Here is a 17789-nt window from a genome sequence, read left to right as displayed (position 1 = left end):
AGAGACAGAGACAGAGAAACACAGACACAAAAACAGAGACAGAGACAGAGAAAGTCTGAGAGACACAGAGAGAAAATAATAGGAGATATATACCTTAGATAGTCATCAAGAAGGAAATAGTGGGTTTAAACTAAAACATTAAAATATGAAGGTGTTAGCTGTGTGAAAAGAAAGGAAGAACATTTCAGGCAAAGGGGACAGTGTGTTCAGGATGGACAGATGTTAGATTCACTTGATGAAGTAAAAAATGAAAGAAGCTGAGTATGGCCAGACTATTATGGGTAAGAGAGGGAACAGTTCCGGAGGCGGGTGGAATGATGGACAGGTAAGACTCAACAAAGCAGGCCTCTGAAGAGTCCAGTAATGGGGCAGAGATATGACTGTAGCATGTTAATTGGTTGGGGCTGAGATCAGAACTTTCATTTAAATAGATTTTTATCATAGCATCTAATATGTATTATTATATTATCTTGCTACATAAAGCCAAAAAAGTGTAATAATAATGGGGTAATTTTTGTTAAAATGTGTCTTTGGATAGAGCAATATTTTGGACCCATTTCACTGCTAGTCATCTGGGATAACTAACAATAGCTCATCTTTTCGCTCTGATCCTAAAATAAAGAGTAAGAAATGGACGATACAGTTTTGTGGAAACCACTCTTTACTTAGGATATCAGGTACCTGATGAAAAAGAATCAAGCAACAAAAAGGGAAAATATGTGTATTCTCATTTTTAAAAAATCTGTTTGGGCATAGTATAGAGACAGTGATGATTTTCAGGAAAATCTAATCAACATGTTAAGATTTACAAGCTCTAAACAGCAATGATGATCAAGCTTTGTAGTCATAAAGATGATAAAAATATGTGGGAATCACTTTTTGGGGGACACGAGAAAGAAAATAATAGGAGATTATATACCTTAGGTAGTCATCAAGATGGAAGTAGTGGGTTTAAACTAAGATCTACCAGAAAATAGTCCTAGAAGTTCCTCTAATATTAGTTGGAACTTAGGAGGAAATAATTATTACATATCTTTTGAGTATTAGTTTAAATCTTAGAGCTTTGTTTTTATGATATTTTTGCAACATTATTTAAGTAAAGATTTTAAAACATAACTGTGGGTTTTGTGGGCACTATATGGTGCTCATTCTACTCACTTTCTTCTTGTGGTCTTCTACTCTTTCTTTATCCTCCTCATTCCATTTTCCTCCTATTTGATTCTTCTTTCCAGCACACATATTTAAACTGGGTTCTGAGGCTCTGTGTTGTGCCCTGACTGTGGAAATCAAGGTCCCACAAGCAATCTCATCTTGGTATATTCTCCTGTCTCAGACCCAGGCCCCTAAAGAGCAGGAGCAGGATGAGTCAGAGGTATACAAGACTAGGGGATGCTTTTCCAGGGCCTCCCCACTCCTCCTGTGCAAATAGATTTTCATTCACAGATTTTCTTCAAAGTATCTTGGAGATTGGTGCATTGAAGTCTTTAAGTGAGAAGACTGAAATTTGTAAAATTAGAGTGTTGGGTGTTAAGTGAGTGCCTGTGACTATTTAGTATGAATTAGTATATCACATATCTTTCTAATTCAGTAGTTAAAAAGAGTCACGATGGGGTATTGACGAGGTAGTGCAAGATTTTTATGTGAAGGTCATTACATATGGCTTTGAGAATTACTGGACCATTTTTATAAAATATTTAGCCCTTACTTTATTCATGGCTAGCATCCTTTTTTCCATTACAACTTCCCAACTAAACACAAGTATCTGCCTTTACCTTGTTAGCATGACTTCAGTAAATTAATTAATAATTGATAGAATGAAAATATTTTTCCCTAGAAAAAAATCTTTTGTATTTTCTATAAATATAGATCTAAATTAAATATCTATTATAAGTTTTAAATGGTCCCTCTGATTTCCTTGCTCTTCTCCTTCTTCAAATATCTCTCATTTGTCAATGGATCACATCTCTGTATCATACCTAGATATATTTTCTCGCTTTTAAATACTTTTATATTCTCATCTGTTTTTATGACATGTTACTGCATGTCTCCAGAGGCACACTGCATTTTTATTTTCAAGTAAATTTATATTAGTTACAGTCTCCAGCTGTTTTAGATATAGGATCATTTCCTGTTGGTACTGTTTCCAGGACGATTCCTTTTCTCCTCACAAAAATGAAAAATGTAATTTAACAAAGACATCCTATAATTGCCTTCATATCTAGCAAGGTATCTAGCAATCTAAATACTTTATTTTATTTAAAACATCTGTCTACATAACATCAAGTGATTGTCCAGGGCTATATTATCCTTGGGAAAGGCAGCTGCTGCCATTTTTATTTAATTTATAGGGAAGCAACAAAAATGCCTCCTTAATACTGAGTCTTTGGCCACTATATCATATATATGAGATTTCTAAAAAAGGAGAATAGTTGCTTTTTGGTGCTTACAATTTAGTCTTTTTCAAATTGGGGAAGAAAATTACTGTAAAAATTACTATGGATACATTTTTGTAAAAGTTAAGCTTGTGAATATATATATGATGGCAGGCTGCTCTACTCCTATAACTAGTCTTAAACTAAAATCTCATTTTAATTGTTAAGCTTTCTTAATGTCATTTGTCTCTAGTGCATTTTCATTTTATTTATAATAAAAATATAAATCTTTTTTATTGTGAAGTCTTTATGCTCATTAGAGCAGTCAGTTGGTATTTTGCTACTTTTTAGAATATGAATAAAAACCGCTGCTTCTACAAAAGCTCTCTGTCTTGAGGAAGATACTGAATTTTTCTAATAGAGAAACTCATTCATAAATTCCATTTACTGTGCATGACCCTTGTATGCCTAAATGAAATATTTAACTTTTAATAGATCATATCAATTTAGGCTCAACTAATGCCAAAAACAACAGACACCAAGCCTTACGATACTGTGTCTAAATAAGAAAGTTTACCTTTTCCAGCAAAGTAATCAAAATACTCCTTTTTGGAACACTAAGAGTAGGAAAGGGAAATGATGATGGTTCCCTAGTGACATACTGCTGATTGACAGGAAAAACCAACATGTGTGCCACCTGAGACACCTTGTTCAGGAACTTTCTGGAGGGCAGTAAATTGGTGTTGGCACAAACACACATTCGCACAAAAGGACTTGATTCAGCACTTTTCAATTCAAAATCCCCAAACACTGAAGAAAGAAGTAAATATTCATCAAATGATCAAAATTTGTATTGATTTTTATTCTACATTAGCAGCTCAAAGTTGAGATTCTTGACAGGGTATGTAGGTTTGAATGATTCTCTTTGAAATGAGGATATAGACACTGAGCTGAGAGCTACCCTGCATTCTTGATCCGTAGGCCCTGATTATTAGCACTGTAGGAGGCTAAATTCTAGAAAGTACAGTATAAAGGCCCAGTTATTCAGTTCTGTTTTGATAACTAAATTGTTGTTATTAGCATGTAAAGTAATTCTTGTTGTTCCTGCTTCATTCCTTTTATTTCTTCACTAAGGACAAATATTTTGTAGAATTTTAAAGGATCTGGAGTGCATGCTGTAGTCAAGGGGTTTATGGTGGCACTTGCCACCATAACGTACTTGGGAAGGAACAGCCAGTCATACAGGGAAAAAAAAAACAAAACTATAATTGGATATATTGTACCTTCATAGTATACGCTTTTAATTTTTATTTTCTGCCATAAAGTAATTAAAAATTTTCTATAATGCAATTTAGAAGATGAGAAGGACACTGTTGTAAATATGTGTATGGACTCAATGCCTATGTCGTTGTGCAGAGAATTGCTAAGAAAACAGTAATGGAGAAATGTCAAAAATTCTCATCATCCTCTCCAGTCCATGTAGTATAATTATACTTCCTCCCCACCTCATTCAGGCCATAAAATGCTGAATTTTTAATGAGTGTAGCTGCTTGCATTACAAAAAGGAGATCAGTTGTGGATTAAACGCTTTATAATTCACAGATGCAATTGTGTGATGTATTTGGTTTTTTGTTGTTTTTGTTCAAGTTTTAATAGACATCTATCATTAAAATAGAATAGACATCTTTATACACAAATGCATCTGAGATAATAAAAATAAAAATAAGGTACTACCAATTCTTCTACTTTGTCTAATATTAAGATTGTAGCTTTAAAGTTGACTTTCCAAAATATTAGGGTTAATGTTTTTGATGGCTTATATGCAGAATAAAAACTTTTAAAAATACAAATATAACATTTTTGACTGAAATCAATTATCTTTTGCATATAGACATGAAAACTAAATAAACCTCTATAACCAAAGGCTAGGTTTTCTGGAGCTGTCAGTATGATCATAATTTGTATACTAATATGTGAAGGTTAATATATAAAATAGTTTTTGCTGAGCAACAGTAATGAAATAGCTAATTTTTTCATATATGGTTAATTTTAACAGGGGAAATATATTTTAATACATTTATAATTACCCAATGATACAACAAATACTTCAACAAATTTGCTGGTTGTTTCCTTGGCAACATTTTTGAAGAGTAATATTAGTTTTGTCTTTGTATGTATATGTGAACTCACTTATATACAATAATTTTTCTGTTGATAGATTATGTTCCCTGAGTATAAACACCCCATGCGACCCGGATTTATATCTTATATAGTGATAACACGTATAATAAACTTAGGTTATATTTGTTGAATGATTAAATGAAGACTCTTAATTGTCTGTACTCCAAAGAAATACAATGCTCCCTGAGACTCGGGAGATAGCTCAGCTATCTAAGTGCCTGCCTGGCAAGCACAAAGACCCGAGTTCAATCCCTGGTATCACATGCCATCCCCCTGGAATGCCAGGCATGTGCTAGCCAACAAAACCGGACATGAGGGCACACACCTGTAACCCCAGGGCTGGGGAGGCTGAGACAGGAGGATCAGTATGAGTTTGAACTGCATAGTGAGACCTTGTACCAGATACATAAATACATAATTTTTTAAAAGAAGAAGAAAAATGTTGCTCCTTCAGTCCTTTGGTTCCTTGCTCTGACTCCGTTGAAGATAACTGTGCATTTCACTCAACTGTACATGAAAGGCTGAAAAAACAGTACAAGATTCCATTTACTGTAATGCCAAATGTTATTTAAATTTAGCCAGAATGTAGCTAATCATGGATATGTGAATTAATGTGCACAGAGAGTTCATTTCTGGACAAGGGAAATTTACTATGAACTCAATCCCAAAGGTGAGTATTTGAGGAAATTATGAACTGCCAACAATGATAAGAAAAGCCAAAAGGCAAGAACTAACTAGGTCTTAGGAAGAAACACTGTAAATGTGAGAACTTTAAATCCTGGAATGAGCATGGGGAACTCTGCCAAAGAAAAGATTGAAGATTTCCAAGCCCAGATTTTAATCAACCCTGGAAGTTCTTGGCAGGATCTGTAGGGGTCTTGAGACCTGAAGGTGTTTCCAGAAACAGGAAGCAATCTGAGCTAGTTGCCTAAGAGGGACACTACTGGGAGGAACAAGGGAAGGTGTAGTAAATATTTGTTTAATGAAGTAAAGGCCCGTGCTTAGATATACTGCACTGATGGCGGGAGGCAGGGGACGGGACTGTGTAGTAGAAGTAGGAAAATATCCCAATGACAAAATTATTGCTGGAAAAAATTAGAGTTTGCTTTCATTATATAGAAGAGTCCTCATGATTTCCCTGAGCTAGTGTGTAGTGCTCCAAATACAAATCTCGATGTTATCAAAGTGTCCTCCAAAAGCCCAAATAACTTTTGAATTAAAGAAGCTTTCCTTTTTTTTTTTTTCCAGAGACTAGTAAGCAAGTTATATATTTTAATTCTCTTTCCTGCCAAAGAAAAAGTCTGAGAGAACAAAGCCAACAATTAAAAAACTCAATCTGAAACAGGCTTCAAAGTGTTTTATTTCATTATACATATTAACCATTTTTAAATTCGGCAAAACAAGGCAAAATATATTCAGACAATGGACATAGAATGCTTGTCCCTTGCATGGGCTCTGTGGGGTGTTAAGACTATGGCAATAAATACATGGACAATGCCTTTACCATTATGAAGTCTCCAATCTGCTGAGGGAAGATTAAAAACATAAATAGTATATCTGAGTTACATATTGTTCATTTGTAGAAAGGAGAAAAGGGGTTGCCGGTGTAGAAGCAAGGTGCAGTTTAAACAGTAGGTCAGGGAAAACTTAGGTGACAAGATGACATTTCAGCAAAGACCTGAGGAGATGAAGGACTGTACTGTCAGGCAAACAAGCGCTAATGCCCTCAGAGTACACTTACTAGCCCTGCTGGAGTATGTGGGAATATATTAAGGAAAGACCAAGGGAATGTGGACAAAGGCCTTATTGGGGGATGTTCAAGAGAGAAAAAAGAGAGAAATTAGAAACAACAGTGTAGAAAATATAAGTAGAAGTGATTTTGCTATAATGGAGAATAGAGAAATGGGACTATATCTGGAGGACAGATTCCAGGAGTAAGCGCTGGGGAGGATGAAACAGGATGATCACTATGAGTCTGAGCTGCATAGTGAGACCCTGTGCCAAAATACATTAAACAATATAAAAAATACAATTTAAAAATTTAAAAAAGAAATACCACAGAGTAGTTAAATAACAAAAAATTATTTCTCAAAGTTTTGGTGGATGGAAGTTCAAGATCAAAGTGTTCACAGGTGTGGTTTCTGGCGAGCCCCTTTCCTGGACTTGTAAATGCTTTTTCACTGCTTCCCATGTGGCCTTTCCTTAATATGTGTACACTCCCAAGGAGTCTTTTCTTCTTATAAGGACGCCAATCCTATTACATATACAAGTGACCTCATTTAGCTTTATCTATGGTGTGGTTCTCTCCTCCACCACAGGGCTCTTCACAGAAGATGGACATGTTGTATTCTCCTTTGCAACCAGAGTACATGGTGTAGTTCCTGGGGTGTGATATAGTCTCAGCGAACATAAGGCTACTACATGAATGGATGTGTGATTGTGCGATTCACTTATTCAGCAATTATTAATTGAACATCCTTCATGTTCTAGATACTTCCAAGGTGCTGGGATTACAGGATGGCCAAGTAAATAGATGTGGCCCTTTATATTGCTTGGATTCTGGAGATAGAGAAAAAATAAAGTAAACCACTGGATATAAGAGTTTTAAATTATAATGTCTACTATGAAGAAAAGTAAAGTGATTCTGAAAGAATAATAAAGAGCATCTATTTGAATAGCATCATCAAAGAAGCCCTCTTTGAAAAGTAACAAGTAAGCTAAAAGAATGAAAGCACACTAAGAAGGCAATGTTCAAGAGAAATGGAATAATACTGTATATTCAAAAAGTCCTGACAAAGGATACAATTGTTTAAAATAAGCTCATATTGTTTAAAATATTGAAATAAGACAGGAATGAAACAGGCATGGTGATCCAGAAGGTGAGGTCTAAGACAGGAAGTGAGGTCTGCGGTGGGAAAGAGACAGATCTCTGACACCATGGGGGAAAGTCTGTTTGGTTAGTTTGAATATAGTATTAAATCAACTTCTGTTTTACAAAGACCACGGTGACCAAAGTAAGGGAAGAGATTGGAGGAACAGGCGTGAGCAAGATGAAGTAGCACATGTTAGAAGATAATCATTGGACAGCAGGTGAGAGGTGAAGGCTTGGATTAAGCTGGAAGCAAAGAAGATTGGAGACAGGCTGAAGAGAAATTTTAGAAAACAAATAAGCAATTAAGAGAGTAACTTGCAATGGGAAATGAAAGGGAGTTGAAGGGATTGATAGGTTTTTGAACTGAGCAATAAATAGATGGTGACATTTATAAGGTCTATACGAGGGCAGGTTTGGGGCATGTAATGAAAATGAGAACAGAGAATTCTGTTTTGATTACTCAGGCCTATAGTAATCCAAATAGGGATGTCACATGGTTTGTCACATAATTGTGCAGCTTGCAGGAGATAATTGGACGATCCTACTATATTAATGGCATCTTAAACAATGCAGAGACTAGCCAGGCATTTTGGCGTGCACTTGTACCCCCAGCACTCAGGAGGCTGAGGCAGGATGATTGTTGTGATTTTGAGACCACCCAGTGCTACAAAGAGAGCTCAAGACCAGGCTGAATGGCACAGGGGTACCCTGTCTCAAAAAACAAAACAAAACAAAAAAGCAGAGATTATAAAGAAAGGAGACTCAGAATCAAACTCCAACATTCCAGTGATCTCGGCTGTGATACACTAGGATCAATCAAAGAACAATATATGAGATGAATCTGGAGATTGTACCATAGGAGGACATAGAGTTACTGAGAATCAATTGCACTGTGCCAGCTAACATGTAATGTAGGCTTAAAACACAGTGAGAACTGATGTTCTTTCTCTTCTCACTGTAGACTTTTCCAATGACATTCACTTTTCCTCTAATTTCAACTACTGCCTCTAGGTTTGTGTTTCAGTTCTAATAGTTCAACATACTTGCTGAACATCTTGCTCTGATTATTCCAACAGTACCTCAAACTAAAAGACTCAAATCTAGCTCATCTCTTCCATTTTTCCAGTTTTCTCTTTTTATATTAGTACTCTAATTGATGATATCATGGCCCTCTCAGCAAACTGGAACAGAACAGTACATAGATTAGTGTCTTGCTGTTTTTATGTTTTCTTTAATGAATAAGTGGTCAAATCCTAATGATAAGACGTTTAAAATTCATCAGGCTGCCAGGTAGATGACACAGTAGAATAAGTGCTTGCCTGGCAAATGCAAGGGCCTGAGTTCAGTCCCTGGTTCTACAAAATAATAATAATAATAATAATAATAATAATAATAATAATAATAGTAAATAAATAAATAAGTAAAATTCATCAGGCTAAATTTCTTTATGTAAAATACAGTTACTTTTAAAAGCACATACTATTATCATAAATGATAGTAAATTTACTTTAAGTAAGGAAATTGTGTTACTGTTTTTTTAAAACTGTATTTTCTTCCAGTTGTTCTAAAAATTTATCATTGGACCAATGTATAGCATAAGACAAATTTAAGATGGTCTGAAGAGAGATTTAGACTGACAAAACCATTCAACCTTAGCAGAAAGCACTTCTTTGGTTCTGTTTTTATAAGCATGTTTAGGAATGAATCACTCAAAGCAGAGATATAGGAGATAAATAGGAGTGACCTGGGCCATCTAATTCATCTCCTTGTTAGTGCAGGGAAGTTTCTAGGCCAAGTGTCTGTGAAATACTATGTAATAAAAGTCTTACATTACAACATTTCAATCATTTTTGTAAGGTGATTAATTATCTTGCAAGTTGTTCTCGGTTCTGTTCTATGAACTCCACATCTCCTTGTCATACGAGAGGTGTTTCATTTTGTCCACAGAAATGGCTGAGGATCAAAAGAGATGAATATTTATTATTTTACTATAGTAGTAAAGGGTCCATATTATTTCCCTCTTTATAATACTTTCTGTGACCAGTAGCAGACATTAGTGAGATCATTACTCAGAAGAAGCCATTGTCCAGCATGTTACTTTGAATGGTTAAAGACTAACAGAAACCTGTGCCTATCAATATGTCCCTAACAGCCTATATGCACTATTCCACAGGATAGCTGCTTCCTTGTGTTTGTTGCTTTGCAGAAGAAGGGAGGAGGTGATTTTAGGGATGCTGTTTTAAAGTTCATTGATTGTTCAGTATCTATTGTGCCACATAATAATTTGTTAATCACATAATAATTTGTATGCTCTTTTAAAGGCTGTGTTCTTGTTTTCCTTATTATCAATTTTCTCTATTCATCTTTGTCTTTTTAAATATATGCTTATGTTTAGTATAACTCTTCTTTGATACCGAAGATTGAACCAAGGGTCTTTGCACTGAGATATATACCCAGTCCTTTATTTTTTTAAATTTTGAGTCAGGGTCTCTCTAAATTGCTAAATTGCTTAGGTTGGGCTTGAATTTATGCTCCTCCTGCCTCAGCCTTCCAGAGTGCTGGGATTATAGGGCACCATATCCAGCCCTGTCATAATACTTAATCCAATTGTGTATCTTTTTATTCAAGCCAATTGGTTTGAGAAAGAATAATTCAGAGAAGTTAACATACTACATACAACTTTGAACTGTTTTCTCAAACTTCAGTTACGCAACTACAATAATAGTAGCATTGTTTCTTTCAGTTCTTCCTTGTCAATCTAGAACATTCGTAACTAGCTGCTTGGGAAAAGCAGCAACATGGAAATTCTAAAAGTTTTTAGACCTTATTGTTCATAAACTATTCATTTTCTTTGCAGAGTCCTAATTTGATCTTTCAAACAAGTGCCTCTTGATAAGATTCTCTTTTTCTCCATAGTCAAGTATGTAAAGTAGGAGATCAGGTAAAAGGCTTTAGTTGACTATGGATATTAAGAAGACTAGGTGATGTCTGATGTGACTGTTCTTGTGTGTTCTAGAAATAAAGTGATTACTCAACACCTGACCAAAATTGCTTTTCTTAGGAGACTGTACCAATAAAATTATGGAATAGTTCTTTTAAGGTTTATCATAAATGTTAATGAATATGCTTGGATTTTGTGAAGCACACTAAAAGAAGATTCCTTAGGTTTACAAATATGTGAACTCAGCATTGTTCTGGTCCTGTTACCACAGTTATGCATGCCCCTGAGGAGACTTTCCTTATCTGGTGTTCTAGGGAGCCTTAAAGACTCAGGGATTGTAATGGCTGCTATAAATGAAGTATCTATTCAGTACATTTTCATGCCAAGTATTATTCAGCATTCTTTTGGACTTTGTTTGATGGAAAACAGGATCGTGAACTTACCACTCCTTTACAATGAGCCCCAAGAAATTATGAAAGATTTAATAATTCAAGCCTGTACTTAAGCAAAAAAACACTATGTCTTTGACTTAAAATTATTAACACAAAAATGCAAAGAACTCAAAAAAGGTAAGAAAGGAATTCTATTCAATTGTTGAAGGGGTGTTAGAATTAATACCAGCTTTTACCTCACTTAGGAAATAAAACAGAAGTGCATTTAGTATAAATGTATATTATATATGGTAATATATGGGTTGGAAGTGGATCTTTAAAAGATAAATGGTACATATGTGACATTGTGAAGAAGAACATTAAAGAACTTCACCAAGTTTTTATATGAAGTCTTCTATAGAATTATATTCTCAGAGATATTTTGTAATATTTACTGACTCTTCTGGGAGTTCATTTATTTGGGTCATATTTTAAGAAAGAACTTTCAGATTCAAATATAAAATATAATTCTGTAATACACCCAGTTGATCCCATTAAATCCAACCTGAAAAGAGCAGTCTAGCCATGTGAACGTCTCTCATCTTTTGAGTTGTTACCCCTCACTCGAGATGCTTTCCTCCCAGATTCAAACAGAAGCTCCTTTTTGTCTCTCCCCAGACCGAGGTGCAGCTCTGCTACCTGGAAGCACAGAGGGATGCTGTCGAGCAGATGTCCCTCAAGCTGTACACTGAGCAGTACGCCAGCAGCAGCAAGCGGAAAGAAGAGTTTGCTGATATGTCAAAAGTTCACTCAGTAGGAAGCAACGGGTAGGGGACTATTCTTTTTGTTGTTTTATTCTCACTCATCTACTTTGCAGTGACTTTCCACGTGTAGGTGTTAGACAAGAATTTCCTCTCTAGCTGACAGACAAGGTGGATCAGGCATTTGTGTTGTTTCTCATTCATGTCAGAAATGAAGACTGTGGATTTTTATCAACCTCCAACTTCTGACCCAGAATTTCCTAACTCTGCTATTATTTTATAAAAACAAAACAACAGCAACAACAAAAACAACAAAAGCCTTGTGATTCTATGAGTGTTTTTGAGACCCTATTATGCCTCTATAGTATTGGTCTTCTTTAAAAATTGTTGTTTTCAATTGTACTTTAATTTTTTAAACTGTATGGTTGATGTTAAAAATCTATTTATGTGAACTTAAAATACTAGAACTTCTTTGTAAATTTGGTAAACTAATTTTCCTCAACAACAGAAATTTAATAATTGTTTGGAGACCATAGGCCGTTTTCCATGAAATCAAATGGAGTTACAAGCCAGCCCTTGAATCGTCCACAGCATGTGAAAGGACTCAACACCTTCAGTGACCTATCAGCAGTCTCATTCTGCCTGAGATACACTGTATTTACAAAGTATTATTTATACTAATTAGTAGTTAAGTTATGGATTAAGATATTCCCAAATGTCTTCAAAGTTACATAATGATATATAATAAGTTATAATATTATTATTATTACATATTATCATATTACATATTATATATTATTTTTCTTTTTCTGACTCAGTTCTAACATTTAACAGGTAACTATAAATCAGTAAAATAACAGTGATCGATTTCAGTTATTTCATACTTTGTGTGTGTGTGTGTGTGTGTGTGTGTGTGTGTAGTGGAGCTTTATTTACTAGACAGGCAGTGGGTAGGATGGGGCTATTTGTGGGGACTAATTCACCCACTTGGCCCTGCTACCCATTTGTGGGCATTTGGGTCTGAAACAGAGACTTTTATACTGGATAATAATCGTACTAATAGCCATGGAAATGATAACCTACTTCACCTTCATAAAGAGCCAGATGCAAGGAGAAGGAGCTGTTCTCAAATATTGCATTGTGTGTTTATATCACAATGTAAACCAATGGGGTGTAACCCTCACCATAATATTCCCTGAAAGGCAAGGGGAAGGAAGCCTTCTCACATAACTTTGTGTCTTTTAATTTTAAATTACTTATGGTTCCAATTGAAGCTACAACATTTTCTGTTAAGTACGTATATTACAAATTTTATCTTATAAAAATTTAATGTCTATGAATAGAGGAAAATGATCATAGTTATAATTATTTTCAGAAATGACAATGTAGTTTTAAATTTTGCTCTCTAATTTGCTACCTTATCAGTTTCTTATACAGAAGACATATTATGTATGTAATTGATCCATCTTACTTGATTCAGTACATACTTATTCACCAGAGAAAATCTGTAGCCACAAGAAAGAAAAAGTTAAACATTGTAGCATGAATGATAAACTGCCTTGAGACCTTAGTATGCTTTAATTTTTGCGAATGCCTTAATGGTCTCTGGTGTACATGCAGGCACAAACTTTAGGTCACGTTGTTGTGTTTTGTAAAAGCCTTGGGGAATGAGCACAGTCATGTGCTTCTAACCCCAGATTCCAAAACTCAACCTGTGTACTCACTCTGAGCTCCAGGAATCATAAATCTGCTCTGGGAATTGCTTAGTTAACAACAAGCATTGTTCTATGAAGTGGGAGTAGGTGAACTTGCCTGATATGCTTTGCTTATGCTCCTTGAGGGTGCTGAAGGCTGTGTATTGTGCAGAAATTTAGGAGTGCACTGAAGAAAAGCCAGCTATTTAATACTAAGAACAAAAACCATATACTCCTTTCCATTTTCTGTTTACATACAGAAAATCATTGTTCAAGAAGTGTGTGGGGGTGAGGTTATCTGGGGTGTCCTGCCCCCAAGACTCTCTGCTCCCACAGGCAAGTACTTCATCTTGAAGGCTAAGAACATAGCCTTGAAAAATTATCTGTTCCAATGATACATAAACTTCATTAACTGTTCTTTTTGTTACATAAAATGAACATTGTTTCTAATAAATAATTGTGGGAATAGTGTGGGCTTTCCAAGGTATCCATTTCATATGCAGATATCCAGTATACCAAGTAGAAAATTAAGTTGGTAATAAATTCTTATCTTTTATTTCCCAAAGCCCACATGCATGCTTGAAGATTATATGTTATAATACAGTTTTAAAACATGTAAGATCATTTTAAGGAAGACTCCACTGGTCCATAGAATGGTGATCTTGGATTTTTGCAAATTTTATATAATCAAGCTTTCATTTAGAAATAAATTTATAGCCAAACATAGTGAAGCATGCGCATGTGTGTGCATGCGCGTGCACACACACACACACACACACACACACACACACACACCTGTAATCCCAGCACTTGGGAAGCTGAGGCATGAAGATCACTGCTAATTCAAAGCCAGCCCGAGCTAAATAGTGAGATGCTATTTGAAGAATAGAAGGAGAAGGAAAAGGAGAAGGAGAAGGAGAAGGAGAAGGGAAAGGAGAAGGGGAAGGGGAAAGGGAAGGGAGAGAAGGATGAGTAGGACGAGGAGGACAAGGAGGACAAGGAGGAGAGAGAGAGAGAGAGAGAGAGAAACTTACAACTTCTCTCATTTGATGGGAAGAAGCATATTAAGGTGATATGTCACAGCTTCTGTTTAACTGTGAATTGTGTGGCTAGCAGTCATGCTTGTATGTCGTGGCAGGATTTCTCTGAACACTTGCAATGCCATCTGACCTACGTAATAGACTGTGTTCACCTTCAGAGTCACTTGGTACTGGCTCCATCATCACAAAATGGAACCATGGCCCCTAGAGGAGGCTGTAGTGTGTGAGTCTCTGGTCATTCTCAGTCATGAAAGAAGTCATTGCTTTCAGACTTAAGTAAAATCACCAAGCAGTTGTATTGTTTCTTTCATCCCATAAATATGCATTGAGGGTTTACAGTGTGCATGGCATAATACACTAAGATTTCAATTCTATATATTTTATAGTGTAACCATCTATTTCTTTTTCAGATACCTCTCCATGTTAAGACATTGTCTGATGAGTTTCAAATGTATTTAATTAATTAAGTAGCATCCTAATTGTTGCTATTCAAATTTAAGGTAGACTAAAAACCATGCCTTTTGTTCAGTATATAAATTAGAGGTCTGAGTTGCAGAAAGATCAGGTAACTTACTTGCCTGGGACGGAAAGTTTAAGATGGAACTAAAATCTCAACTCACAACTTTGCATCAAGAATGTAGCAGCTAATCCAAAAGGTCATATACCGCCTTCTCTTTAAGGATTCCAACTACACCCTGGAGAAACATTTTACCCTAAATACTGTATTGTGCATAATCCACAGTGTATGGAATTTGAATTAGATATCTTCCTATGGTAGAGAAGTGAAATGATCTTAAGATTTCATTAAAACCCAAGGAATTTTGAAAACACTGCAAAGCAGGTTTAAGTAAACCAGAATTGAGCCAGGTGTGGTGGTGTGCATCTGCAGTCCTAGCTACCCAGAAGGCTGAGGCAGGAGGGCCACAGGTGCTCAGGAGCTTAAGGTCAGCCTGGACAACATACAAGTACCTATTTCAAGAAATAACATTGACAGCAAAACCTCAGAAAAACACAATTGATTAATTCATTAAGTTCCTTCTGCATATCAAGCTATGTATGAAGTATAGATGTTAATAAATCAAAAATGAAATGGTCCTTACCATTGAAAAGCTCACAGTTTTGTCAGATCACAAAGATTTGTAACCAAAATGCAATAAAGAATTTAAGTATTGAGTTAAAAATCTATGGGTTAGAAGACTATGGAAGTCAGAACTAGTTCTGTGTCCAGGGGAACTGTAACTGGTCAGGAAAGATAGAGGGTTGAGAGGGTTCTGGTGATGATTTTGGAAAAGAGTTAGGTCAGGAGAAGAGTTTTTTCAGTTTAATCTTGAATGGGGCCCCACATAACAAACTGTTAGAAAATGCTGATCTTTCTAGACACGAGATCACACTCTGAGGTTATACCTTGGAGTAATTTCTCAATTGGTGTTTAGCATCAATACATAATCTTTGTCATCTACTTCCAACTGAATCAGGATTTTTAATACAGTGGGACATGGAGTCACCTACTGCCTTCATGCAATTAACAGCGGACATGAGAATAAAACACCGAGCCGGTATTTTTGTGTACAACCCATGAGACAGGAAGCAGAGGATTCTAGGAGAGCTTAAAATAAAAAAAGATGGGTTCTATGAGACAGAGCTACACCCACTTTATTCATTCTATTCTACCTGCCTGCAGTGCAGTGCCTGGCTCACATTGATGCTCAGCGATTGACTACACATATAAATGAATAACTGAAATGTGGGGTTGAGAGGGGGGAGCAAAGTTCTTAGTCATCAGACTACTTGTTTCATGGGACTTGGGAGCAGAATAGAAAGCTACAGGACGTGTGGGGAATAAGGCTTGGGAAAAAGGTGGAGTCTAGATGCTGGAGTAAATAATTTTGGTTATGTTTCTTAGCTAAGATTTTCTAAGCCAAAACATGCCTCCCTGTCCCACTGTACTGAAAATTCTGACTAAGGTGGGAGTAGATGACAATGACTATATCCTGATGCTAACCACCAATTGAGAAATTACTGCAAGGTTTTCAAAGTGTGATCGCTCATCTGGAAACACCAGTATTTTCTAGGAATTTGTTTCTAGGAATTTGGGCCCACATTCAAACCTACTGAATCATAAAGACTGGGAGCTGGGATCAGCAATTATTGCTTAACAAGTTTCTGAGTGATTCAGATGTGAAACTTAAGCATCAGTACTTCGGATACTGGAGGTTTTTAGGTTGGGAATTAGTGGAGAACATAGAGAGTAGATTTGAGTGTAAAGTTAGAAAGGACAGATAAATCTCAGTGATCCATCAGATGAGGAGAATGAGAGTGAGACATTCTATTGCCCCAGTTATTAGCTCAAGGAAGAGAAAGAAAGCAGGAGTTTTTGGATTCAGCTTACTTTGGTATCATTCAACATTTATTATTTATTCAGCATTTATTAAGTGCAGGTTTATGTTAGGTACTGGGAATATTTAATCAGTGGGACATAAAAGATGACAATGTGTATATAAAGCAGGAAAGCCTTCCAGAAGAGGCATCATGGATAATGGTCCAGAGGTGTTTCAAAAGAGGGGACAGCATGTAGAAAGTGCTGGAACAACCACTGAAGAATTGTCTTTGTGACTAGTTTGGCAGTTTGACATAATATTCTGGCAGTGGTGTGGAGAATGTATTGGCTACTAGGCAATGCTAAGCTAAGAGACTTTTGCAGTCTCAAAAGCAAAAAAGTGGAGCCAGAGCTAGGACACCAGTAATAGAAGATGAATGCAACAGGCATGTGTTGGTCACCAAGTGGAGGGGAGTTATTGAAAGGTGAGATTGAAGAATGGACTTGCACATTTCAAATTTATAAATTCTGGCAGATGAATGTGTCATTTATTGAGGTGGTGGATTCAGCACATGAGCAGGAAGAGGTTGAGCAGCTGAATATTAGGAACACAGTTCTTTTTTTTTTTTTTTTTTTTTTTCATGTACTGCAGCACTTTATTTCTCCTTACACAATGACGTGTTGCTGGGGCCTAATGTTCTCACAGTAGAAAACCAAAAATTTGTCATCTTAAAAGAAGTGAGTACAAAAAAAATCCTTACATAAATTAAAAGAATGAATAAATTTACAGATGTAAATGCAAACTGTTTCCAACTCAAGGCAAGTAAACCAGTTCTTTTAATGGTCTGGGGAACCCCCAAGTGGAAATGCTTAGGATATGTGAAGCTCAGAAATGTTTGGGTCGGGCTGGCCTGATAGCTCAGCGGACTAAAGCACCTGCTTAGGCAGAGAGCAGCAGCTGGGGTTCTATCCCTGGCATGCTGTGCAGGCCCTGCCCCTGGAGTGCCCTGAGATGGTGACTGAGACTGGGTGTGGTGGCACGCTCCTATAATCCCAGCGCTTGGGAGGCTGAAAACAGGAAGATCATTACGAGTCAGATCTACGTAGTGAGATCCTATATACCCTGTATCGCCTGTGCTGAATGAAAAGAAAAAGAAAGAAAGGAGGAAGGAAAGGAAAGGAAAGGAAAGGAAAGGAAAGGAAAGGAAAGGAAAGGAAAGGAAAGGAAAGGAAAGGAAAG

General features: G+C 36.2%; 1 protein-coding gene across 4 annotated transcripts in view; it reads left to right on the top strand.

The window, feature by feature from the left end:
* Akap6 (A-kinase anchoring protein 6) overlaps nucleotides 1-17789 on the top strand; it is a 425557-nt gene that overhangs the window by 237863 nt on the left and 169905 nt on the right. For all 4 annotated transcript variants that reach the window (XM_023721810.1, XM_004637098.2, XM_023721809.1 and 1 more), the window contains one exon: nucleotides 11416-11564. In XM_023721810.1, the coding sequence (XP_023577578.1) occupies nucleotides 11416-11564 (149 nt within the window). The remainder of the gene's footprint in view (nucleotides 1-11415; nucleotides 11565-17789) is intronic.

This window comes from Octodon degus, unplaced genomic scaffold (genome assembly GCF_000260255.1).
Source record: "Octodon degus isolate 3935 unplaced genomic scaffold, OctDeg1.0 scaffold00086, whole genome shotgun sequence".
NCBI lineage: Eukaryota > Metazoa > Chordata > Mammalia > Rodentia > Octodontidae > Octodon > Octodon degus.
The sequence above is the reverse complement of the archived record's forward strand: the minus strand, read 5'-3'. Positions and strand labels throughout refer to the sequence as shown.